Here is a 25,828-nt window from a genome sequence, read left to right as displayed (position 1 = left end):
ATCCATCCTCTGAGAGACTTTACAGCTTTTTCCAGCGTGCCCTACCTTGTTTGACAGTGGCCTTCTGACAGAAATATCCACAGATTCATGGTCAGTCTTTCTGGGCCAGAAGTGGTGGCAGAGTGAGGCTTTGCAGGGTGATGTGTGACCACTCTGAGCTCCTGCTGGCAGGTCGTGGCTTTTATCCAAGCCTGCCTGGGTCAGGAACTGGATGTATTTTTCCTTTCTTGAGAAAGTGTCCTGACCAGTGCTCTACTTAAAACACCTCCCCTTCCAAGGGACATCCCTCAATTAGGTCCCCTCAGCAAAGTACCCTTGGGTCTCAGGTGGTGTTCCTGGGGAAAAATAAAAAGGATCTTTCCAGAGCATGAAGGTTGCACAGATAGATGGAAGGATGTAGGTCAAAGGATACAAATTCACACCATCCAGATAATTAGCAGGAGTCATCTTCCGCTTGAGCCCTGCATGGTTTAGAAAATATGCTGCATCCTTATAGCCTGTACTGTGCTCCCCATTGCCATTGGGATGGGCAAGGATTTCTATCAGGGATTTTCAATGCAGTTTGAGAGATGCACCACAAAGACAAAGTTACACAGACTTTCCAAGGGACGTTATAGTCAGTAAACAAATTCTCATTATGTGCCTATCAGTACAGCTTATCTACCTGGGAATGGAAGATGCTTGGGATGTTTTAACACAGATTAATCCTGAGAGAAAATGAGGCAGCATTAGGGCTTTAATGGGGAGGGTGCTATAAATAGCAGCAGGCTATTTACATTTCCAACTATTTCAGGACCAATCTACTTGATATTTGAATACTGTTGCTATGGTGACCTTCTGAACTACTTGAGGAGCAAGAGAGAAAAGTTTCACTGGACACTGACAGATATTTTTAAGCAGCAAAACTTCAGTTTTTACCACAATATCCATCAGGACCAAAACTCTAGGTAAAGAATTTAGTATCAGTTTGACACTTTAAAAAACTGCTATTGCTTTTTAAGCTGCATTCTCACCTGTGCTGTGTACACTGGTGAAATTATTGAATTCTTGAGAATGTGCCTTCACATATTTTATAAGCAGTGCCTTGGGAGGAACTGAGATTTGATCCTCCTTATGGAGACTGCAGAAGACAAACGACCTCTTGTTTCTCTTCCCAGTTTTGAGAAGAGTCATGTCTGTGTCCAGATTTTTAGTAGTAGTAACTGTTCATGTTTTTCTCTGCAAAAGAGTTTATGTGTAGAAGATTATGTGATGCACTGTGTGAAACCTTTGAAAATGTGTTGCCTTCTCCAGGACAGGGACTCACCTGAAGTACACTGTGAACACAGCTCTGTGCAGAGGGGATGAATTTGAAACCATGCAAAGAAGTCAAAACACAAATGTGACACTGGGATCAGATGGGATTGTGCTGTTTTCTGATGAAGGTAAGAGATTAATTGATTATATCTTCAGGAATGCTGTTTTACTGTATTTTTTATATTATTGATATGACAAGACTAGATTCCATGTCAAAAGAGGCCTCTTTCTATCATGTTTCTCTTCAGTCCTGGCAGGAGTTTTGCTGGAGGAGGATTCAACAACACTTGAGATCAGAGACTTATGTTTCCGCTCATGCTATAAGCATAGTATTTGAATACAAAAATACCTTTATTTTGTATTTGAGTGAAGGGTAAAAAAGATGGATACTCTTTGTGATGTTGCTCTTGGTAGGAGCATGTGAAAATCCTTTACAACAGTCAGTGGAATTAATCAGAGTGAGGAAGTCCATGGAAAACTCATACTTTTGATTATTTTTTGCAGATAAAATTAAGGATGCAAACACACATGTGGATGAAGAAGAGGATTTTAATGTGCTCACTTTTGAAGACCTTCTTTGCTTCTCTTATCAAGTTGCCAAAGGAATGGAATTTCTTGAGTCCAAATCGGTATGGCGAAGGGTAGCAAATTTTTCAGATAGAAAAGATGCTAAAAATAGGTCAGTTTATAAAAGGCAGGTTGAGGAACAGAGCCACTCAGTGGCAAGCTTGAACTATACCTCCTCCCCTGGTTTAACAGCAAAGACTGGGTTGCAGTTTTAGGCAGCACTCTGAGTAAGAAGCAACTGCAGGGAACATTTGTGCCTGCTCTGGCCCTGTCTCCTTGCCACCAGCAGCCAGGGAGTGTCCATTGCTTGGACATTCACCAAAGTTCAAGCAAATGGCATTGCTTGGCCATTCACCAAAGTGCTGAAGTGGAAGGAGGTGCCAGCTCAGAGGGCAGGGAATTGTCCACTACTGTTACCAAATGCTGCAGACAATTAATCCTGCCTTTCCTTCTAAGTGCATTCACAGAGACCTTGCTGCCCGGAACATCCTGGTGACCCATGGGAAAGTGGTGAAGATATGTGACTTTGGCCTTGCCAGAGATGTAATGAACGACTCCAACTACATTGTCAGGGGCAATGTAAGTTCATGAGGGCTCTCTGGTTTTCATACCATTGTAAGAATTATAAGGAACTAAGAAAGAAAAGCTTTCATTTTTTTTAATTCCTTGTTAGCTTTGTGCATGTCTGTGTGGACAATGAAGAAATCTCAGTTTTTCCTCCCCTTGGCAAAAGCAAATTCTTAGATTATAATTAAACTAATCAAGCTGGTTCTGTAAATGAGATGGTACCCATGCTCTTTCTAAAGCACCCATTGATGGAAGCACTGGGAGCTGTTTAGTGTTGTGGGCAATAACAGTGTAGGACAACAGCACATGTGTGGGGGTGTGCCAGACCCTCTGACTTTATGAAAAAGTTCAGTGTGGGCATCTCCACCTGGGCCACTCTACTCCTGAAGTCAGAGGAAGGAAGGTGGTTCTTCCAGGACTGAGCTCAGCTCTTCCTTAAATAGTCATCTAAAATGGATGAGGCGAACTGGCTCTTTAGAAGCGTCCAATTCTCTCTGCAATGGGAATGTCCAGGGATTGCTGACAGAGACACAGCTCTGCACACAGCAAACATGAATTGGTCGTGCTGGCAGCGAGAAGCACAGTGAGTCACCCAGAAAGCCTGTGTCACCGCCTGTGTCACCGCCTGTGTCACAGCATGACCTGCCCTCCATGCCCCTGTCTGCACAGGCTCGGCTGCCGGTCAAATGGATGGCCCCTGAAAGCTTGTTCGAGAGGACATACACCATGAAGAGCGATGTCTGGTCGTATGGAATACTGCTGTGGGAAATATTCTCCTTGGGTATGTCTTGCAGTGGGACAAAAGAGCGGTGCTTGGTTTTGGCAGCTCCTGAATTAACACATATGCTCCGTTAATTTCCACAGGTGTAAATCCTTACCCCGGTATTCAGGTTGACACAAATTTCTACAAATTAATACAAAGTGGATTTCAAATGGACCAACCGTATTATGCTACAAAAGATGTGTAAGTGTATTTCCAAGTGATGCACAACATGAGAATTTATACTCACTAGGTCAATGTTTGAATGACCTTTTATTTATTGTACACTATTTCTTACCCAAAATTAGTTGCAAAATGTGAGATCTTCCTCTAAATCTAACAAAGGCTGCCTGATCCTGCAGGCTTTGTTTTAAAGCAGAAGTGATCAACACTAGAGGTTATGTGTATTTGACAGGACTAATTTATTATATTTATTTAGTTGTGCCTTCTTTCCCCAGGGAACTTCTTATTCTGAGACTACAGATATTTTTTTCCTTTTTTTCTTCTTTTGCTTTTCTCTTTTTTCTTTTCTTTCATTTTATTTTTTTTTTCCCCAAAAGCTATGTTTTCCACATTGACTAAATTTTTGGTGGGTTCTTTCCTAGACTTAATTATTTAATCAAGCTTTACCAGGTTTGTTTCAGTTCCAGGTGGCTAGGGATCCTCTTAGATAAAAACCCTGCTAAGGAAGAGTTGGGGGAAGCAAATTCTGTGCTCTCATCACATAAATTTCAGCCTGTGACTCTGTGCCTGGGTGGACTCTGCCTAGAGATGGGCCCCAGGGAGCACAAGAAGAGAAGGAGACAGAGAATTATGAGGTCTGGAACATGGAGGAAAGGGAAGGACTTTGGGTTGGCCGAGCTCTTCTGGCAGACATTTCATAGATGCTCTAGGGACAGGGTGCCTTGCTATGACACTGCACCGTTCTTATCCTCACCACATGAAGGCTGTAATGGCATTAAAAGTGCAGGGGAATCTGACAGATTAACCCATGAAAGATGGCTCTGGGCAGTTTAAATATCAGGGAGCCTATTGTCCCAGGAACTTTGCACGGGACTCTAGCAGTCAGGCACGGCACTGATGCCTAATGAAGCTGCAATACTTTTAACGTGGTGTTTGAATTTCAGAAATATTTTTTGATGTCAAATTACATTAAAAGACTAGCTGTGGAAAGTTTACTTAAGACTACATAGTCCACAAAGAGCTGGTTTAGTTCCTATGACAGACAGGCATTGTCTTCCTAACATTTCCTGTGTGGAAGCTGAAAAACAAAGTCATCATGCCATATGTGGCAGCCAAGGCGAGATCCTGACCCTGAAACTATGAGGAAGATATTACTATGGACTCTGATAAAGCCACTGTAAGATAATTTCACCCTCTCTCCTTATCTTTCTGCTTCTTTTCCTCTGATGCAACACTGTAATTCTGGCCTCTTTCTATAAAATCATTCTGATCCCCATGATTCCCCATTCAAGTCCTGCAATTCTGCACAGTCACTATAGAGAGTCCAAGAGCCAACATGTTTTTGTGTGCCATGTCTTTCCTTCTGCAGTTATTGCATGATGCAGTCCTGTTGGGCTCTTGACTCCAGGGAAAGACCTTCTTTTTCTTACCTGGTGTCCTCTCTGGCCTGTCAGCTGGCTGAGGCAGAAGGAGCAGTAAGTAAATACAGTGAGATGAACGTGTGAACAATGTCTGCGTTCAGGTTTGGGTTTTTGTGGGGTTTATATGCAGCTCCTCAGATCACAATGAGATGAGGGATAGCCTCCTGCTTTCTGTTGAAGTGCACAACTCTATTATGGATACGTTGCCCATGGATCCATTGAAGAGCTTGGGGCTAATTTTTCTGCCATCAGAGAGTATCCTGACCTTCCTGATGAGGTTTTCTTCCTCCCACTGCCTGCACTGACTCTGGAAAGCTGAAGTCTCTCAGCCTATGCTGAGGGAATGGGCTTCCCTTGTGCAGCAGCCAGTGCAGTCAGGTTTGGTGATGCTGCTAGCTGCCATGGGAGGGGAGCTGAGCCTGGGCCCAGGGGGTCTCATGAGGGGTCACCATGCCATGTTCTCACAGACAGAATGTTGTATGTCATTCTCAAACGTCAAATTAATAAAGATGACCAGAGGAAGTCCTGTTCTGTCCATACCAGATGTTTATCTCCTCTTCAGGGAGGATAAACAATTCCTTTCCAAATTACCAATTGCTACTTGGGCATCCACTCTGGACTAAACATATAATTTCTCAGTGCCTGCTTCATGGAGAGGAGAGCAGTTTTCCAAATACAATAAATAATAACAGAACGTATCTTTTATTTCCTCTTCCCAATTCTAGGTTTACCATAATACTAAGAAAAACCTTGCTACACACCATTCCAGCATCAAAACTAAACCTCGTGTAAGCAGGGATGAGGAATCTTTGCTGTCCCCAATTGTTCTCCAGCATGAAGACACTCAAGTTGAAAAATAATCTGAGTTGTGGATTTGGTCTCAGTATTGTCATAAACTCTGTGTAGGACAAGTGTTTTATATCAGCTCTAAGAAAAGAAATTGTCACCAACTGCTGCACTGTTTGTTTCTTGTGGACCAGTCCATATTTATGTGACTTTTTGAGAGGAAGGCATAGTTCATTCTTTTGAATTCAGCAAACACTTCTATAGCAAGACAGGGTTTCTTGCTGCCTCTCTCCAACTGAATATCTCTTTTCCTGGTGCTGTGTAAGTAGTGCTGTGTAAATTAAATTATACCGCTCTTGCCACATGGCAAGCAAATATGAGAGAATCCACAGTAATTTTAGTCAATGTTTACAAGCATTGACTGTGCAGCTAAAGAGAGCTGCTGTGATTTCCAGAAGTGCTATTCGCATCTTCATCTCCAGATATCAGGGAGCGTTGGGAAAAAAACCCCATTGGAGTCACCAGTTTTAGATGTCCAAATTTTACAGTTCCATCAGTCTTGTTTTACAAGGAGCTCTTAGTTTGATTGAGTGTAACTGTCTTACCTTAGACATCTCAGTGGCTGTGAAGTATGGATGATGGGTGTTCAGGTGAGTTCAGTCTATCAAGATTTAATTACTCATGTGGCCTCTACTCAGCCAGGGTACATTCTGCAATTGCTGATGAGAGATAGGCACTCACAGGAGGGATTCCTTTCTACCTAAAATAAGCATCTAAAATAACCAGGAGGAGTCATATTTGGAGATAACCTTCTACCTCCCTGGTCTAGAAAATCCAGGTGGCAGTCTCCAGCTGGAAGTCTCACTTCAGCTGAGTTACAGCTAATTCCATTCATGGGCTTTGTGTGTTTTAATAGCAAATAAAAAAAAAAAAGTTTGATTTTGAAGAAATTATATTCTGTAATTTAGGAGTGTGCTATCATCACTCCAAATCCACAGAATTCAGCTGAGTGTATGAACACTGCTGCACTAAAATGAAAGTCTGCTTCTTTAACTTTCTCACGGACTCCCAGGACAATACCCAGAGGCTTGATGTGTTTTCGGTATACTTAAAAAGACAGATATTTTCGCTATGAGGTTTAGGAATTTCTAAATGCAACTTTCATCATGACTAATAGAATACATTTGTCTACATCACAGTGGATTAAGATGAGAATATATTGGTTAATAGTTTTTTCTCTTTTACATTTTACAAGGTGCTAAGTTCAGTTAGGATTTTTCAGAGGAAGATCTTATAATATAATAACTTGCAAAGAATATGCTATCACAGAAATTGAGCGGCTCCTTACTAACACTATTAATAATAATGATGAAAATAATGTTGTAATAGAGTGATTATGATTTGTATATTTTTGTTAATGTTATTAATAATTATCAATGAACCATCAGTTTTTTAATCAGATACAAACTGCTGAAGAGCAATCTGGAGATATTTAGACAGAAATAAATTTTAACATTGCATTCTCTGCAAAATGTATATTATTTTTAACCTACCCATAACAGTTTGAAAGTGTTCATCTGCAAGATGGCAGTGTTCAGCACAGGTAGCACACAGCCTGCAGTGGCTGAACAGTGGGAGTTACCCATCTTGTGAAGACAGGAGTTTTCAGCCTTCAAATTTAGAGGAACCTAATGCTGAACTGGTCATTTCCAAGCCTGGTTGGCCCTAGAAACTAAGTATATGTGAACTTGGCTCCAAGAGGAGCAGATGGGAATCCCATGTACTTAAAAACAAGCCAGGGAATTGTGTCACATGTTTATCCACAAGACTTGAAAAGATCTGGAAATAGCTCGTCTGACCCCATCATCACTACTGAGCTGAGACTTGGGAATATAAAGGCAGATAGAGAACCTTGGAGCAAGTACAACTTCTCATTATTCACACATGAAAAGCAGCTCAGGCAACACAGCACTCTGTGAGGAAGAGCAATCAGGAGAAAAACCCTCCTGTACAGTCTAAACATGTGGGAAATTGTGCATCTGCTTCTACACACAGAAGAGATGGATGGAACAAAGCTACAGGAGGTACTGAGCGAAAAATAATTTCTTTTAGGACATTTTTTTCCCAGGATGCTTCCAACACAACTTAGCAAAGTGGTGGTCCATTATGAGGTTTGTGCAGAGCCACAGACAGTGCTGTTTAGGGATCAGTTTCGTGATCTTTGAAGGGAAATGCTCGCTTTTCTCTCATTAGGATCCAGACCCCTAATCTGTGCCTCCAGAAGCACGCTGTCAGGAGAAAGTGGTGAATTGCCCCCTGTAGTGAATGGAGAGAGTTAAGCTTGTTTGAAGACATCCAGCAGAGATGCCTTTAGTCTAAGGTGGATGCCTTAAGTTAGGCGCAGACTGACAAAGATTCAGTAATCATTAATCCGGGAAGAAGAGCAATAGAAGGGTTGAGGACAATTAAAAGCACTGAAGGGCAAAAGACATTTGAGCTCTCCCTCTCAACAGTAACATAAATAAGAAGAAAGATAATCTGACAGCCCAAGCTGAAAGAGAGGGTGGCGCTGGGGAATCTGCCCGAATTTTCTTTCCCCTCTACCTGCACGGGCGCCCCTCGGAGCCGGCAGCCGTGTCCCGAGGAGCTCGGAGCTCTCCCCGCGGGATGCCCGGGCGCAGGCGGCCCCGCTCCCCGCCGCGGCCGGCGCTAGGTGGAGCTCCGCCACCGCGGCTGCCGGGCGGACAGCCCGAGGGACGCCGGATCGGGGACAGCGAGCAGGGCTGGCGCTCGGCACAGGGACCCGGGCCAGCCGCGGTGTCTGGTCCAGACCTACAGGAGACACGGAGAGTAGGGCTGGGCATGAGGGTGTCGGTCAAAAGAACTCCACAGCCAAAAGCTCGTAGCATCGATGGGACAAACCCAGTATCAGCACAAACCACTCTGCACCCCCACCCCTCTCAAAGTGTTTTCCCAGACAACCGTGTCCCTCTGACACAGGCAGCAGGGACAAAAAAGGTGAGAGACCCTTCTCTGTCCTGATTGAGAGAAACTGGATGTGCTTCTCCAACACGTCATGCTTTTGGGTTTGGGATGCCTGGGATGGGCTCTGTGGGGTCCCTCTGAGAGAAGTTGGGACTAACCATGTGTTAAACCAGAAGAGAAGAGCAGAAGTGACCCTGTCATGCATTCTAGCAGTGGTTTTCAGTCCACGTCTTCATGGACAGAGGAAAGCAGTGAGGGCATCAGCCTTCAGATTGCCCTTGAGAGAGGGAGATAACATGGGGGCAGGCACACTGGTGAAAAATGTGTGCAAACCATTTTACACTGTGAAGGGCAATGAAGAATCCAAGGTCATAGTTGCTCCAGAGCTATTTGCAGACAGGTTATCTTTTGAGAGTCAGAATTTCTGCTGGAAATTATTTCAGGGGCAAAAAATCAAAGCATACTGAAGATGAGTGGATCCCATGGAGCTGGATGCACCAAATCTCAGCCCTCTTCTCCCAAACACAGAATTGGATCAAGTGCTCAGTGGCTCAGGACTCAGACTTCCCATTCTGCCACTTTCACTCCTGCATTAATGGCTAATTAATTAGACCATGCAAAGAAAAATACCTTTAAAAAAAAAAAAAGCACGAAAATACCCACCCAGACTTGTGGTTGAGAAGGTCTCAAATGGCTTCAGAAAGAGATGGAACCTGAGCCCAGCTCCTTCTCCCCCTTGGTGAGCAACCCAGCACTATGGAATGGCCCAGCAGAAGTCCTTCCAAGCAGGTTGTCTGAGACCTGGGCTAGATTCATTCTTCCTGAAATGTTTTATAATGAGATAAATAGTGCAGCTTCTGGGGATCCTGCCTTATAGGTCACTGACAGATTAAAATTTATGTGTTTAAGTCTGTGCCAGAAAACTGATAGAGTAACACTCCTTGAAGATGTGTGGGTGCCCTGGGACACAACCTGGTTCAGATCTCAGCTGAGAAGGAATTCTGAAGACCTGTTTGTGGACGGAAGTGGAAAAGTGGTGGTGGTCTTGTGGTTGCCTCCACAGAGGCACCTAAAGACTGGTGTGGGAGCCAGTTCATTTAAACACTGCTTAGCTGGAATGAAAACAGACAGGAGATCCTGACAGTGACCCATTCCTCCTGCCATGGATTGCCTACACCTACTCACAATCCTTTGCACCACAGCTGAGCTTTGATACTTAGGTTTGGCTGCCCAGAGAAGCATCTTTCCAGGTGCACTAGGGTTCCTCTCCCTCTTTGCTTTATGCATCCACCAGCTTAAGAAACCACAGAAATTAACTTCTAGTGACAGCCCTCCAGTCCCACCAGTGCTGTGACTGTCCCATCTTCAGAGGAGGCTCAGAGACTTCAGATAATAAAAAGAGATGCCTAGCTCCAGTTTCCAAAATACTTCTCTTGGAGAAGCAACTACGTGATGTGTACTGGGTTCTCCTTTGGAAAAGCCTCCCGTGTGTTGGGTTGCCCTGGGTGAGGAGGGGCTGTGAACATAAACTGGGGCAGGGCTGAGCTGGTCCCTGGGAGCTGAGTCATGGAAGAGAGCCTGGGGCAGGGGAGTGTGGGCCACAGCTGGGAAACTGGCTCTGGGTCTGCCTGCCCCTGCCTTCAGCTCCTGTTGGGGCTTCTTTTCAGACCAGAAACAAAATGTAGTGAGATCCCTTTTCCCTCTCAGAAACTAGAGTAAAATAACTGGGAAAAATATGAGATGGTGGAGAGCAGTCAGGTACCAATTTCTCCTTGCAGCCAGAAAGACTAAGGTTTTGGGTTGAAGGGTAAAGGTTTGTTGGGGGAGAAAGATGAGTCGTCTTCTGCCTTCCTACAGCCCCATTGTAAGGAAAGGTCCCACGTGGGAGCCTTGGCCTGCTCCCTGCCAGGCCAAAAAAGTGCTTGGCACTTCTCTGCTTTGGGCTCCTACATTTGCTATCATGAAATATTATCTACAAAGCACCACGGGCCTTCAGGGATGTGTACAATTATGATCTTGCAAACAGCAGACCATCTACATGGGCCAGCAACACCCTGTGCCTCTGCTCACTGAAGGGGTTTGTAGGATTGGGCTTGCCACGGAGCACAAGGCTGAGGGAGGGAGACAGTGGTATGGGGCAAACAGCCCATAGTGTCTTGCCATGGAAGGGCTTGGAGCAGAGGGAATGGTGGAGAAAAACCGGCAAGACTAGCATGTGTTGCGAGGATGGGGACAACACACCCAAGGGGCTTGCATCACATCCCTGCTAAGGCTTTAGAGCTGGGAAATGTAGATTAATCAGTGAGGAAAGCAGTGAGGGCATCAGCCTTCAGATTGCCCTTGGGAGAGGGAAATAGCACGGGGGCAGGCACACTTGTGGCAAATGTGTGCAAACCATTTTACAGCTCAAATTCAGTGTTTTGCTTTGCACGGGAAACGACACTCGCGTTAGTGGCTCCATCCCACCAGCTGGGCCGGGCCTTGCGGTTTCTCGGGGAGGGACGTGGCTCTGGGTGAGGACCGGGAGACCGGGGGGCAGCCTCTGCCAGGGTCTGCAGTGCCGGCCGTGCCTCACCGGAGAGCCGGGAGCGTGAGGCTGGGGAGCACCGCGCTCCCGCTGCGTCCCGTGGGAAGATAGATAACAGCGGCCCTGCGTGCTGCGGGGAGCGTCCGTGGGTGGGCGGGGGTGTCCTTGAGGGGCAGGGGCGGCAACAGCCGAGCCCTGCGCTTCCCCTCCCGTGAGAGGGAGCGCTCCCGCCCCGCCCGGCCCGCGCCGTCGGGGCCGTCCTGCGGGTGCGCGCTGCCGGTGACTCACGGCTCCCGTGACCGAATCGGGCCCGGCCGGCCCAGGCGGGACATGCCAGCAGGGGCAGGGCACAAGCGCTCTGCGGGCAGCCGGGGCGCCCTGGTGCGGCCTTCTTCCTCTGTGACATTTTAAAAAAGATAACAAAGTGAGGTAAAGTCAAGTAAAGAAAATTAATAGGATAAAATCCAACCAAGGCTATTTCCTTAGTCAGCAGAGGTGTGCCAGCCACTGGATCTGAGAGGCTGGGGACACCCTCAGCAGCCTCTGGCTGCAGAAGCCTCTGGTGTATCATACGACTTTTTTTTTCCTTCTTCTCTGTTTACGTTCCTATTTCCTGAAGGAGAGCAGAGCCATGAGAACTCAGGCCCGGCAGCACCTGTGCAAAGAGGCTGGGCTGGCCGGGGCCGCAGGGCCGGCCGTGGCTGTGCCGGTACGGGCCGGCTGTGCCCCGGCCAGGCACCAGGTGCCACCTTCCCTCCCCGTCTGCCTTCTTCCCAGCAACGCGAGTCCTCTCGGGAGCGAGAGTCCAGCATCTAACCCCCTTCTAAAGGCATGTGCTTAAACAAGACGAGTATCAACCCCACGATAAAAGTATTGGGTTATTCTGCAATGTAATCTACATCAAAGCCTCGGGGGCTGCCGGCTTGAAAAGATCCAAGATGTTTTCTGAGTCCTTATCATGTCTGTGCTTAGGGGGAGTCATAAATTCCACAGGTCGGACTAACACACGATTCCTCCTTCCCTGCTCTCCATTCCATGGCCGCCAAAGGGCTTTCAAGCGGACTTTTTTTTTTTTTCTTCTTTACCTTGTAAACAACGCTCCCGGTTCCGTGTCGTTAAGGTGGAGGGAGACGGAAAGGTCCCCCACACCCCACCCCGAGATTCCCCTAAATCGCAGAAAAAGGAGTTATACCACAGAGCAAGTAGAAATAAAAACGGTGAATCCGCATCCTCACAGGGGTCCCGCCGAGTGGGAGCAGTCTGTGGAGGAGGGATCGCGGGTGCTGCGCAGCCCTCGGCCGTTACCGGGACTTACGGGGTCGTCTCTGACCGGGACGGGAGTCCTCGGGCTGTGCTGCTCACCCCATTATCCCCCAGTCTGGGCCAGCCCCGTGGCCCGAGGCGACAATGAGCGTCGTCCCCGAAGCGCGGCGTCCGCTCCGGTTCCGAGCTCCGCTTGCCCGGGGTCCGAGGGCTCCGGAGCGGGCAGCTGCGCCCTGCCCCCGGCGCTTCCCTGCAGCCATGCCCTGCCCTGAGTCTCCCCGGAAAAATGTCGGAAATTATTTTTTCAGATCAAGAAGTAAGGTTGAGGCTGAAGGAGGAGGACGGGGAGCTCAGCGTCTGCCGAGGAGGCCGCCCTGGGTGAAGCAGCCCTAAGGGGAGAACATCGAGGCACACTTGGAGGGGTGGGGGAAGATATTTCCCTGCGAACGGTGTCCCCCATCAGGCACTTGTCCGCTTGAGAGGCGTTGGATGGCAGTTTTCAGCTCAGGATCTAACGAAATAAGGGGAAAAAAAAAAAAAAACAAAAAAAAAAAAAACCAGGGAAAAAAAAAAAAACTGAGGAAACGAAAAGGGAGAGATCAGGCCTTCACCCAGGCTCCAGTGTGAGGGTCTGGTCCCAAGGTCCGTACTCCTCTCCCGGATCTGCAGCTCTGGGCAGGAGGTGGCGGGAAAACCCGAGACGAAAGCGGAGAGGGAGCGGGCAGACTGGAGGGGAGAAAAGGCATGAAACCCGGCCGAGAGATACATCCTCTCCCCCCAACCTCGTAGAGAAGCCCCGATAGCTGGGTTTTGGGGCCGGAGGGAGGAAAAATCCTGTGCCTGTCACAACGGAGAGAAGTCCGAAGGCCGCAAAGGCATCTAGGAGTGGATCGGGATCCCTCTTTCTTTAAGACAAGAATGGCCCGGGGCAGGGTGTCCCCATCCCCAGCAGCTGCTCGGCAGCGGAGGATGCTTCGAAGCATTTATCAGCGGGGGAAGTGGGACTCTTCCCCATCTTGCCCCGACCCCGGTTAGCCGGTTAGGGTACGGCTGGTGGGGCCCGGTCTTCTCAAGTCCTCCCCGTACTGGGATCACTGTCAGAATGGCAAAGTAGCGTTCTGTCTGCCATTCCAGGTAGTGGCGGAGGTGTCTCGCAGCCTTATCCTTATCCTGTTCCTTCACCGGAGCCCCGAGACTCTCATTTGATCCCGCGGCCAACGGCCCCCGGCCCTGTCAGCTCGGGCTGGCGTCGGGTCTCACCCCAAAAAGCTGCCACCTGGCTGCCAGGGATCACTGACGGAGCCTTAGACACTCGGGCTGTTTCGGGGTTGATCAGGGTTGTAGTGTGTTTTATTACAATATGTCCAGAGTTTTGTCGTTTTAATGGCCCCTTTCTCCGTTTATGGCATCATCAAATTCACATCTGCATAGATCGGCTCTGTCGGCGCTTATCGGGAGAGGCGATTACATTGAAGGGACACAGCATTTCCTTTCCTGAGCGACATTACAGTCTCCTGCTCAGACAGCGCTGGGAGCTCCAAGCCCCGCTCCCCTCTCCTCGTTATCCCACCGTAGGGGCGGGGGAAAAGTGTCACCGTGGGAATAGGCAACAGAGAGAGAAATTCCCTCCCGAGAAAGCGGCCGGCAGGCATCTCTGCATCCCTGCTGTTGTGCTGCTGTTATCGTAGGGTCGCGACCGCGGCCGCCTGTGCGCAAGTGACGGTGTGGGCACAAGCATTCCCGGTTGTGTGCAGGGTGGGGATACCCCGGTCCTCGCATCCAGGACATGCACAGCGACTCCGAGGGGGCCGTCTGTGCCCTGTTCCCAAGGAGAGATGCTCCATCCTTTCTTACTTGGGCGTCCCGGTCTCCCATGGCCACTGACACTGGATCCCTTGGGACATTTTGAGAGAGGTCATTGAATTTCCCGCACTGGGCTAAAGCCTGGCTCCGCCTCAGCCCCACGCTCAGCACCAAAGGAACGATAGAATGGGGGAAGGAGGGGGAGATTCTCAGAGAGTGGGTTCGGGATATCTGCCTTTGCGGAGCTGAAATCCGCCCTCAGCTGCAAGACACCCCGTCTCAGCGACACTCCTGAGACAGAACAGCCACCCATGTGGAAGTAAAAGCACCCTTGGGACACGATTCCGTATGTAATACCCTGGACATGAGGGTCCGGGACAGCGCGGGGCCCGTCTGGGGAGCCCCGGTAGAACCGAGCCGCAGCCGCCCCAAGGGACCGGGAAAGCCGGTGAGAATGGCTGAGACGATGCTGCGCTGCTGCGGCGAAAAGTGCTGGGAAAACGGGGGGACATTCCCGTCCCCATCCATTTTTTCTCGGCGGGTGAAAGGTTTCCTCGCTGTGTCATGGGAAAAGATGCGAATATGCAAACATCGTCTCGCATTGTCCCCGCTCAGGGTGAAAAGTTAAAGCATAAAAGCGGCGGGGGGAAGCTGAGAGGGGGTCGCCTCTTCAAAGGGGACTGGCTGGGCTGGGGGAGTCGGCTGCCGCTTGCCTGGGAGCCGCCCTTCCAGAGCCAGCATTTCCAGAGGGTTTCCAAGGAGTTGGGGAGGGAAGAAGTGTGTGCCTGGAGGGACAAGCCGCCGGGCTTCCCGCGGGCTCGGCCGCGCTACAGCGAGAGAATCGCCCAATGAGGTGACGGGCTCCGGGAGGAGGTTGGTGGTTCCCTCCTTGAGGAGAACCATCCCCTGCCTCGGTCCCAAGGTCCCTTCGGGCGTCGGGATTATCCGGCCTCGCTCCAGCGGTGGGTCTGAGAGCAGAGGGTGTTTTCGACGAAGGCACCCTCAGTCCTCGTCCTTTTCCGGACCTGCTGGGCGCGCCCGACCTCAAAGTTCTGTAGACACACGCGGAGGAATGAGACAGCGCTCTTGGAGGGGGGAATTTCTCCTCTTACCTCGCCTTCATGGCCCATGACCGAGCGGGAGAGGGAGCGGGTGGGAAGCGTTTTACAAAAAGCAGTAGGCCGTCGAGATGGGGTTTGTTGCTCAAAACAACCACGACAAAATGGCTTTGTGGATTTTTAATCAAAACTCCCTCCTCTTCCGCCCCTTCCCCACCCCCCCGCCCACCCCCCAATACCAAAGCACAGAAAAGAGCTGGCTAAAGTGCTGCCTACAGATCGGCCGTGATACACGGCTCCCATATTCCCACCCTCGCCCTTAGATCTCCCTCTCTGTCTTTTGCAAGTCTCTTGATTTCATCCTTTGAACCTGTGATTGGAGGTTAAAGTGCACCAGGTTGCAATGGAAGGAGGAAGCTCTTAAACAATAAAGGCTTGAATATTTAGCTGTGATCAGGTCGCTGCCCTCTCCTTATCTTTTTAAATGCAAATCGTCTTTTAGGGGTAGTAGCTATATACCCAGCGCCTCTCCACGTCACCTGCCTTTGGTGTGTCTGGGCCATTACTAATAGAGCCTTGTAAACAATCGTTAATCATGTAAGGACTGCAGGCCATTGGATTCGGACCGGGAGCGCGGACCGGGAGCGCGGAGCGCAGAGCGGGGCCGCGGCCTCTCCGCCTGCCCCCTCCCCGCCCCGGGCAGCCCGGCCCCAGGCAGCCGCAGGCGCGCCGCGGCGAGAGCCCCGAGCAGCATGTGGAGAGCCGCCGCCGGGGCCCCGCCAGCATGTACGTGAGCTACCTCCTGGAGAAGGACGGGCCCATGTACCCCGGCCCGGTGCGGCACTCGGGGGGGCTTAACCTGGCGGCGCAGAACTTCGTCGGTGCCCCGCAGTACGCGGACTACGGCGGGTACCATGTGAACCTCGACGGCGCCCAGTCCCCCGGGCCGGCCTGGCCTGCGCCCTACGCCGCCCCGCTCCGCGACGACTGGGGCACCTATGGCCAAGGGGCGCCGCCGGCCGCCGGCGCCGTCCACGGCCTCAACGGGGGCTCCCCCGCCGCCCCCATGGCCTACAGCCCCGCCGACTACCACCACCACCATCACCACCACCCGCACGCCCACCACCACGCCGGCCCCGCGCCCCACTGCTCCGCCGGGGTCATGCAGCCCCTCAACGCCGCCAGCGCCGCTGCCAGCGCCGCCCCCGAGCCGCTCTCCCCCGGTGGGCAGCGCCGCGGCCTCTGCGAGTGGATGAGGAAGCCGGCGCAGCCCCCGCTCAGCAGCCAGGGTAAGTGCGGGCCGGGACCAGGCGGGCGGGGGCTGCCCCTCCGACGACTCCCTCGGGGCGCCGCCGGCTCCCCATTTCACCGGGCAGCTTGGCAAAGCCTTTTGTCGGGGAGAGCTCCCCGAAACAAACCCCTCCGAGGGTCTGTCCTCGGGAGAACAGGGCCGCCGGGCTCTACCAACAGCCCGTCCGCGCTCACTGCCGAGTGCCGGGCCGGCAACGGAAGGAGCGGCGCTCGGCCGGCGAGAAGCCGCTGCCGGCCCCGGAGCTCAGTGCCCGGGGGTGCGCTCCTGCGGAGCAGGGTGGAATGGTCCGGATCCCGAGGAAACGCTCGCTCTTCCTGCCACTGCTCGGCTCTCCTGCTTATAGCCACTTAGAAGATTTTTATAACCAATTATAGTCATATAAATCATCGGCCGGTGTCGCTCCGCATTTGTTTCTGAGTCACTGGGCGCCTGCCCTTTATTAAGGTCTCCGTGCGGCCAGGCCTCCCGAGCAACAGCGGCCGCCACTTGCCAGCCCGATCCCTGCGGGCCGTGCTGTGCCCCCGGCAGGGCCGGGCCGGGCCGGGCCGGGCCGTGCGAGGGCGTGCCCTCTCGGGCCAGGCTGTAGCCGGCGCCGCTCTCCCTTGTGATGTTAATACCCCCGCAGACCCTCTCTTTCATTCCCACCGTGCATCTACCAAGGGACATGCGTGTCCCGAGCTTTGATATACGTCTTCCACGGCTACTATCTCCTCTTTTCTTTTTTCTTTTTTTTTTTTTTTTTTGCTTCTTTGTTTTTTTAAATTTTAAAATATTTGTATATAGTGGCACAAAAAAAAAAAAAAAAAAAAAAGGATGACGACTTTCGCAGTGAATAATGACTTATGGCATTCCCCTCTTATCCCCTGCCTTGCGTGACCGACGGCAGGGCCGGCGGGGGTACCCCGGTGGGAGCGGAGCGGTGCGGGAATCCCGGCTACGCCTGTGGCCCCCGCGCCCCGGGGGAAAAGCCTCCGTGTTCCGGTGCCCACCGCTGACACTGCGGTGGGCACCGGAGCACGGTGCTGGTGCCAGCGGAACTCTTACAGGCCCACCGCGCTTCCCACAGCAGCCCGAGGTGTTCCCACAGTTTGGGCTTGTGCGGTGGTGGCCGGTCCCTTGTCTCCATTCAAATTCTGCCTTTGGAGCCAGTGTTTATGTTAATGTGCAGAGCTGGGGGGATGAAAGCGCCTGCCGCCATTTGTTCAGTAGTGGTAATTCAAACAGAATGTAGCTGTCATTAAGGCTTTGAGAAGGGTTTTTCTTTGATAAGATCTCCTTGTCCTGCATTGTTTGGGACTGTGTTCCCTATTCACTGGCTCTGGGGAGTTTTCTCTGATCAGGCTTGTATCTTTACAGGGTGCTTTTGTTGTGGTTTGCAGAGAGTTTACCTGAACAAAGTCAGCCTGCTAGCCATTAAGCACCTTGGGGGCAGAGACTCCCCGCCTCGGCTCCCTGGGGAACGGGAGGGCCGGGGACACAACCAGTTAAACAAGAAACCCTCGGGAAAAAGGAGGTCAGCGGCTGCGGCGATGCACTCTCACCGGCTGCTAGCTGGCGTTCGCCTTCGGATTCCCTCGGGGTTTCGGTGTTTGGTTTGGGGTTTTTTGTTTGTTTGTTTGTTGGCTTGAGTTGTTGGGTTTTTTGAGCTCCGAAGTTGTACGTCACACTTCCAGGCTTCCTAAGAAATCCCTGTAGCCCCCGTGCCGTAACAGAAAAGGGGGAGCTGGCCGCCTCAGGAGTGGTTCCCCGCAGCCGCTCCCGATTCTCCGCCCTTAGACGGCTGTTTCTCGTTTAGAAACGAAATCACCGTGCCCTTAACGGGCCTTTTCTTTCTTTCTTTCCCTTTTCCTCTTTCTCTATAAAAAGTTTGTTGTCGCTAGGGAAGGCAAAATAAAACCAAAAGCCAACAAGTGCACAGTGAAGGTGTCCCCTTGCAAGGCGGGCGTGCGCGGTGGGGCCAGGGCTGCCAGCCGGGGCTGGGAGCCCTGCGCCCGCCGGCATGCCCGGCATTGATGTCCCACGTCCCCAAGGAACTGCGGAACGTCTCCTCTCCTCTGCTGAGGGCAGGGCAGGGTGAGGCGAGCAGCAAGCCCGGGAGGGGGGGATAGGACTGCTCCTGATCGCTCTGCACCGCAGAACGGCTCTGCTCTGCCCTTTGGCTTTGACTTTCCCAACCCTGGCTTTGTGCTCCGCAGTTAAAACCAGGACGAAAGACAAGTACCGCGTCGTGTACACCGACCACCAGCGGCTGGAGCTGGAGAAGGAGTTTCACTACAGCCGCTACATCACCATCCGGAGAAAAGCGGAGCTGGCCTCCAACCTGGGGCTGTCGGAGAGGCAGGTCTGTCCCAAAAGTGGCGCTCGCAGTGCACGCCACGTGTGCCTGGACTGCGCGGGGGCAGGGATGGCGGGGTTGGGATGCTCGGGGTTGGGATGCGCTCTCGGTGAGAGCCCCTGGGAGGGGGATAGATCCCCGGCGAGCTGTCCCCCCTCACTCTCCTGTCCACCTCCTGGCAGGTGAAAATCTGGTTCCAGAATAGGCGGGCGAAGGAGAGGAAGATCAACAAGAAGAAGCTGCAGCAGGCGCAGCCCGGCGGCGCGGAGCCCCTCAGCCCCAGCGCCTCCTTGCAGGGTCCCGCGGCGGGGGCGGCCGCGGCCGGGCTGGGCCCCGCGGCCCCGCAGTGACAGCGGCCGGGGACAGCGGCGCAGGGACTGCTGGAGGACGCAGCGGAGCGGGCCGGGCCTGGCCGGGGGGCACGGAGGGAGCGGCCCCCCCGATGCACTACACCGCCCCGCGGGGCCGGCCGTGTGTACAGGTGTACAGTGTATGTGTCTCGTCGTCCGGGGGAAGCGTGTCCATCGCTTTAATAATATTATTATTATGTTTGGGTGCTTTTTTTTACCCTGGAATTTGTTAGATAAAGTGTGGGCGCTGCCTGCCAGTCAACCCCCGGTATATCTCAGGGATGGGTCCAAAAGACCTTTGCAATGTTGTTGGGCTAATGATGAATTTTAGCAGGAAAAAAAAAAATTAAAGCACATTTTTTTTATTTTATATTTTATTTTATTTTCTTCTTGCAACCATGAATATGCAAAATGTTCATTCTGCCCTGAGGGTCAGAGCAGACAAGATAAGGCACTGTTTAAACGTTCAGAAGTGAATTGCTTAATGTTAGGCACTTGTAAAAGAGCCCATAAATCCAGTGCAGATAGTAATCCATCCAGATTTATTAGCTTCTCTGCAGAGAAATTGAAAGAATTTAATCTCTTCTGAAAAAGGTGTCCTGTCACACTGAAGTGAGGAGCCTTATTTGTATGTGCAATGTCCCTTTGGTTAAACTGTGTGTGGTTCCTCACATCCTCACAATTTCTGAATTGTTGGGGGGGGAGGGAGGAGCTGTTTCAGTTGATTTTCCAGAGTTCCCTTGATTTTATCAGCTTTATGTAGGCTTCATCACAGCTCCATCAGAAGCAGAAATCCTTGGAAGAGCCCTGTGCTCTATCAGAACCTACTTTGCACAGGCTGTGGCCCATTTCTACATGCTGGCTAAATGGTGGGGATCGGGGTAGAGAGGCCAAAAGATTCACTTAGGCAGAGATGAAAACTAGGAAAGTCCAGCTGATTTGGCCAAATCACCCTGGCTGTTTGCCATATGTACTTCTTACTTAGGGATGGGAGAAGTCCAACTGCGAAGTGACGCCGGGCTGGAGCAGCCACGCTGCAGCCAGTGCCCTTGGCTGGGTGTGGAGCCAGCTCATGAGGGCCTGGGCCCAGCAGGGATGATGGGAACACTGTCCAGCCCCAAACATGTTATGTGGATTATTGACTTCCCCAGGATTGAGCCCCATGCTGTTCAGTTTTGGTTATCAAATTTATTTAAGTTATTCCATTTGTCTTCTTTTGGTTTCTTCCTTGTTGAAGCTTTTCTTATCTTTTTGCTGAAAGCCAAATGCTAGCAGCATCTACAGAACTGCCTGGGGTGAATGGTCTGGTCAGGGACAGACTCTACTGACAGGGCAGCTCTCTCTGCCTAAGGGAACTTGGGGAAATGGAAAGCACCAGCCCCAAAGACTCTGCACTGCATTTTGTCTGCATGCAGCTCCATGCCTTGCAGGGCCAGGGGCTGGCAGTCCGAGAGCTGACATGTGGCCATGAAAACCTGATCCAGGGTTCCTGTGCATGGGAGAAGACTGTGGTGGGAGGCAGCAGCTCCAGTGGAAGGAACCTGCTTGATTTCCTGCTGCATTTCATGTGGTCTCTGAAGTGAGCCTGGCCAGGAAACATGGGTGCAGCCCCAAAGCAGTCATGCTCATTGCACGTGGGCTTGACACAGAGTACGTCCTGCTGGGTCCAATGTCCATGCTTTGTTCCTGATCAGAGGGAGGCAGGAGCCAGATTCATCCTTCTGTGACTCTGAAGGGTCCTTGGATCATTCTGGAGGAGCTGCTGGGGACAGCCAAAGCTGAGCAGCACCCGCACCGAGGGTCTGAGCTCTGCAGCACCAGCCCCAAACCAGTGCAGAGCAGTTGTCCCAGGGCTCTCCGAGCTGGAAAGGCTTTGCAGGCACCATGGCCCTCTCCTCCCTCTGCGCTGTCCCCGGCCCGAGGGCTCTGGGGCGGCAGCAGCCCCGGGCGGGGCCGCCCCTTCGAGGATGTGCTCTGGCGCCCGGGGCCACCCCCGCAGCAGCATTGATCCCGGCCCGGCTGCTGCCGGAGCTGCTGCGCGTTGCTGCGATACCCTTGTCAATAAAGCCTGTTTGGATTGTGGAGCAGAGCGCAAGGTTTGTTTGTTTAGTGGTTAGAGGTTCAAAAGTCGGCATTGTCCCACTGCAAATGAGCACAAGTTTTTTCGCCCTAAGGAAAAGCTGGCTGTGCTGAGTGGGAGGGAGAGATATCGGTGGGCCCTTTTATTTGCTCTCAGGAATAATTAATGGCAGTGAGAAAAAAAGATGACCACAGAGTTATGAAAGACCATCAATAAGTAAATTAATCACAGAGGATCTGAGGGTTTAAGAGGTGCTGCTTGCTGTGGTTTTGTTGGCATTTACCTATGCCCGTGGGGCTGGGCTGACACGGGACTGGCAGAATCCAGGACTCCTTGCTGCAGTGGTGGCACAGTTACCTCTGGCACCAGCCCAGGCATGGCAACATTTGGGACAGTCCCTGTAATCTTTCAGTCGTGTGCTTTGTGGGCTGGGATTTTTAATGCTGAAAGTGTGAAAATTTCTTTCTTGCCTGTAGGACTTTTGAGAACAACACTTGCCCTCATTGAGGTTCCTGTTTGATGCCCACAGAAGTGTTTTTCTCCAAAAAGCTCATTGGAGATACACCAACAAACCTGACACATTTTAAACATCCCCATTCCAGATCTCTTGATATCTATTAGCGAGCATTCATTTTCTGAGCTCTCCTCAAATTCTTTACTTTGGCAACACAGAACTCAGATTTCTGAGTGTAAGAAGCAAGTAACAAAGTAAATCATATCCACTCCAATTTCAAATACGTTCCCTCTCCTATTCCCAAGCAAGCAAACCATCAAGCTTCCATCTTCCTTTATATTCCTCATGCACCATAAAGGAGTGTAAAAAGGAACAAACTATGTGTCCTGTTTGAGTGGATATTTACAGGCACCTGGATCAGTCCATAGCTGAACTATGACATTGAACCAGAAGCTCTCTTTGTCAGAGGTGAGCTGGTTGTGGTGAGCAGCCCATGGGTGTTTTCAATTCTCACAGAGCTCCATGCAGTCCTGCAGCAGCTAGCCAACCCAGGCTGGTGGGCTCAACAGGTTAAAGCTGCTGCAGAATGAAGACAGGAAGCTTTTTATAAAAGAAAAAAAATAAAGATCTTACATCAGGAGTAAGCAACACCTCAAAACATATTGTTCATCCAGCATTTTTCCCACAGGAGTGACCTCTGTCCAGGCTGTTTCCATCTGCGGATGAAGCAGGGGTTAGAAGCACATATCCCAGCCATCTAACAGAGGACAGAGCCCATCCTCCAGAAACTGAGGGGGGATTTGCTATGCCTGACTGAAATCATGGCTCCAGAGGACTGTGTGAGGCCATAGGTTTCTCCTTGCTACTCCATCAGCAGCTGGTGTGGAAAAGGCAATAATGGAGCTTACAATTCTGTTGACACAGCTCTGCTGTGTCATAGCCAAAATTCATGACCAAATACTTTCCCTCGGTCCCACACAAGCATGGAACTGTGTGCTGAAGTTTAGAGCAGCTAGAGCTGGAAGCAAACCCTGAACTGATGCCCGAGAAGCAGCACTGGAGGCCTTCCAGGAAGCAAAGAGCTTGTAAATGTTAACAAAGTCAGCAGGACGCAAGTCTGCCGGGGGCAGTCCAGCTGCAGGGGCAGCTCAGCGAGAGAACAAGGCCTCCTTGGAGTGAGAGGCCATGGGATGGGTGGCCTGACCCAGCAGAGTACAGTGCCAGGGAGGTGCATGCCAGGAATCACCCTAGCAAAACAGCTCTGGTTACTGTCAGAAAGCCATGGCAGGGAAGTGTCAGAAATCTCTGGGGACAGATGGGAACAAACTCTCCCAGAAGCCTTAGCAGCCTTCTGGGCTTTGCTCCAGAATAGCTCTTAGAGGGAGCAGGATGTTCCTGCCCTCCTTGCTGATGAGGAAGGGCTGCTTCCTTCTCACCTGCATGTTCTGACACACTGTGACTCAGGTGAACACAGACAGTTTCTTCTAATTAAAGTCTCTGCTTCTGCAATGCCCCCAGTTCCATTCTCAGTTTTTGACACTTTCAGAAGTCAAACTTACCCTCCTTCAAAGAGGGCAGCAGAGAGTTACTTGCAAAGAAACAGGAAAAATTTGAGCTATTCATGAAAACAAACAGTTTGTTGCCAGGAGACTGGAATTAGAGACTTGGGAATCCCTTTCAAGCCCTGTATTTCTAAATTGAGGTGTCACCTGTTTGGGGATGACACCCACTGGATCCTCCTGCTTCAAAGTAGATATAGGAAAATGGAGGATGAAAACTCATGGATGTTTCTCATCACATATTCACACAGATGTCTAGATACCAATCTGTGGCATTCATTAGACTCCAGACCAGTTAACCACTGGTAAATGACATGAATAATTTTCTCATTGCTCCTAATTTCCTCTAATTAAAATCCACTAACTCATTTAAGATAATATCTAGTGCAATATGTATAATAGATAATCTATTTATTGTAATATCTGACCTATTGGTCCAGGTAGGTGTTTTGATTCAATTTTTCAACTGAGGGAAGTTCATAATTACCTTTCTTAAGTGTGCTTCATAGATTAATGTAATAATGTGGGTTGGAAGGGGCCTTTAAAACTCACCTAGGTCCTTCTGCCCTGCAATGAGCAGGGACATCTTCAAACAGATCAGGTTGCTCAGAGGCCTGTCCAACCTGACCTTGAATATTTCCAGGGATGGGACATCTACCACCTCTCTGGGCAATCCATGGCCTTCATGCCCTCTCTGGGAAACATGTTCCAGTTTCACCACTCTCATTGTAAAAATTTATTCCTCATATCTAGTCTAAAACCAGCCTCCTTTGGTTTAAATTTCTGACAGCTCATTTACAACCTGCTGATCCCTAGCACTTGAGCTGGACTGAAGAAAATTAGAAAGATGCCAAATGCAACATCTGCACCTCAGCGCCCCTGCATCCAGCTGCAACAGGCAGGACTCGGGGGAAACCACTGCTTTTAGTGCTATGCTGAAAGGAGAGAACAAGCCAAACAGAACACATGGAGCTTCCCTGCTTTCAGCATTCTTCTTCCCTTAGTCACCCAGGTATTTTTGGGCAGCTGTCGCAAGCTCGTGCAGTTTTGCTTTTGAGTCAGATCCTGTTCCCCCGACACGTCCTGCTGCCTTCCACAGAGTTACAGCCTGTCCTGCAGATAACTTGCCTAGACCCAAAGACCTTTGTGAGAGAAAAGCTGCCTTATCTCCTGCATTCTTTGGAAAGGGATGCTCCTCACTGCTCTGTCCCTTCCTCTGCTGGCATTCAAGACAAACTTACAGCCCAGGAAACTGAGATTGCTTGTCATCTAATTTTTCCATGCCATGGTGTGACCATGCAAACAGAAAGATGGCTACAAGGGCTACAGGACTTGCTGGGTCTCTTCCCTCTCTGAGTGTCACCAGTTAGGGCTTTCAACAAAGGCTTGCTTGTAATTAAGTCCTTGGAGAACATCTTGATGCAGAACTCAAACAGAAACCAGGTGCTTGATTCAGGGCACTCCACAACTGGGTGCGTGTCAGGATTTTTAAGATGACCATTCTGCTTTTCAGCACCTCGAGTGCAGTACGGGCAAGACAGGGATACCAAGAAGCCTTCTGAGCCTCCAAAGGCATTGAAACTCCTAAATCAAGCAAGAGGCAAGAGGCATAGGTATCCGAGAATTTTCTTCCTTTTTTCACAGTTTGAAAATGAGCCAATTCTCTCACGGAGATTGTTGGAAGTCATGTAAGGAGCTGTACAACTGTTAACTACTGAGGTGTCTTTAAAGATAACTTGAGCTTTTGAATATGTTTCAGGGAAATTCCAGTCCTCACCTGTTCTAGAGGGTTTTTTTGGTTATTTGTAAAATTTCAGGTGAGATGGAATTTACATTAGTGAGAATCCTTCCTATCCATAATACCAAAGAATATTTTCCCAGTTTATAATAAAAATGTGCTATTTGAAGAATAACCAAACCACTCGTTTTTCATATATATTAAGTGTATGCTGTTTTTCTGGCAATTATGCTCATTTTTTAGATTTTCTTTCCTCCCCATCAAGAAGTTTGTATGTATCTATAGAGGTGGAGATAGAACTAACCATGCAGATCTGAAAAGGGGTCTCTGAAAACATCTTGCTCAACTATTTCCAGGAATGTAGTGACTCAGAAGAAAAAGGGACTTTCTCTTATCAGGAGTGTGCTTCTTCCTTGAGGACTTCAATCCAGAAACATGATCCTTTTTCTGTTCCCAGTAACTGACATCCTGCACTTCCAAGGCCAGAGCAACACTTTGGACCTACTCTTTCATTCTCAGTCACTCCCTCACCAATCTCCTATCGCAACTCCAAAGGTGTTTTCCATCCTCAGAGGCTTGGTCCCTGCCGAGGGCTCCTGCCAGTAAAACGTGCCCTTTGTTATCTCCTTGCCTGTGGGCACACGTTCCTGAGCTGGAGCAGGAAAACATACACATGGCCCAAGGAAAGCAGCTGCTCAAGCAGGGGCAGATGGGGCTGGCATGGCGAGGGGCCAGCAGCCCACCAGAGTCTGTGGTGATCCTGAGTCTGGGGGGATTCAGCCTC

General features: G+C 50.4%; 2 protein-coding genes across 2 annotated transcripts in view; both read left to right on the top strand.

Annotated features, from left to right (window-relative positions):
* FLT3 (fms related receptor tyrosine kinase 3) overlaps window positions 1-5,744 on the top strand; it is a 41,354-nt gene extending 35,610 nt beyond the window's left edge. Inside the window, exons 17-24 of the mRNA XM_059838800.1 lie at window positions 794-947; window positions 1,294-1,424; window positions 1,801-1,925; window positions 2,320-2,442; window positions 3,100-3,211; window positions 3,295-3,394; window positions 4,743-4,848; window positions 5,520-5,744. Coding sequence (XP_059694783.1) covers window positions 794-947; window positions 1,294-1,424; window positions 1,801-1,925; window positions 2,320-2,442; window positions 3,100-3,211; window positions 3,295-3,394; window positions 4,743-4,848; window positions 5,520-5,654 — 986 coding nt within the window. The 3' untranslated portion in view covers window positions 5,655-5,744. The remainder of the gene's footprint in view (window positions 1-793; window positions 948-1,293; window positions 1,425-1,800; window positions 1,926-2,319; window positions 2,443-3,099; window positions 3,212-3,294; window positions 3,395-4,742; window positions 4,849-5,519) is intronic.
* A 10,021-nt stretch (window positions 5,745-15,765) lies between these two features.
* On the top strand, window positions 15,766-19,538 carry CDX2 (caudal type homeobox 2). The gene is made up of 3 exons (XM_059840372.1): window positions 15,766-16,505; window positions 18,724-18,869; window positions 19,046-19,538. The coding sequence occupies exons 1-3, from the start codon at window positions 16,001-16,003 to the stop codon at window positions 19,211-19,213; spliced, it is 819 nt and encodes a 272-aa protein (XP_059696355.1). The 5' UTR covers window positions 15,766-16,000; the 3' UTR covers window positions 19,214-19,538.
* The last annotated feature ends 6,290 nt before the right edge of the window (window positions 19,539-25,828 follow it).

This window comes from Haemorhous mexicanus, chromosome 2 (assembly GCF_027477595.1).
Source record: "Haemorhous mexicanus isolate bHaeMex1 chromosome 2, bHaeMex1.pri, whole genome shotgun sequence".
Taxonomy (NCBI): Eukaryota; Metazoa; Chordata; class Aves; order Passeriformes; family Fringillidae; genus Haemorhous; species Haemorhous mexicanus.
The sequence above is the reverse complement of the archived record's forward strand: the minus strand, read 5'-3'. Positions and strand labels throughout refer to the sequence as shown.

Coding starts and splice junctions, on each gene's coding strand:
- CDX2 (XM_059840372.1), top strand. CDS start 16,001: ATGTACGTGAGCTACCTCCTGGAGAAGGACGGGCCCATGTACCCCGGC. Junction 16,506..18,723: donor GCCCCCGCTCAGCAGCCAGG/GTAAGTGCGGGC, acceptor TGTGCTCCGCAG/TTAAAACCAGGACGAAAGAC. Junction 18,870..19,045: donor TGGGGCTGTCGGAGAGGCAG/GTCTGTCCCAAA, acceptor ACCTCCTGGCAG/GTGAAAATCTGGTTCCAGAA.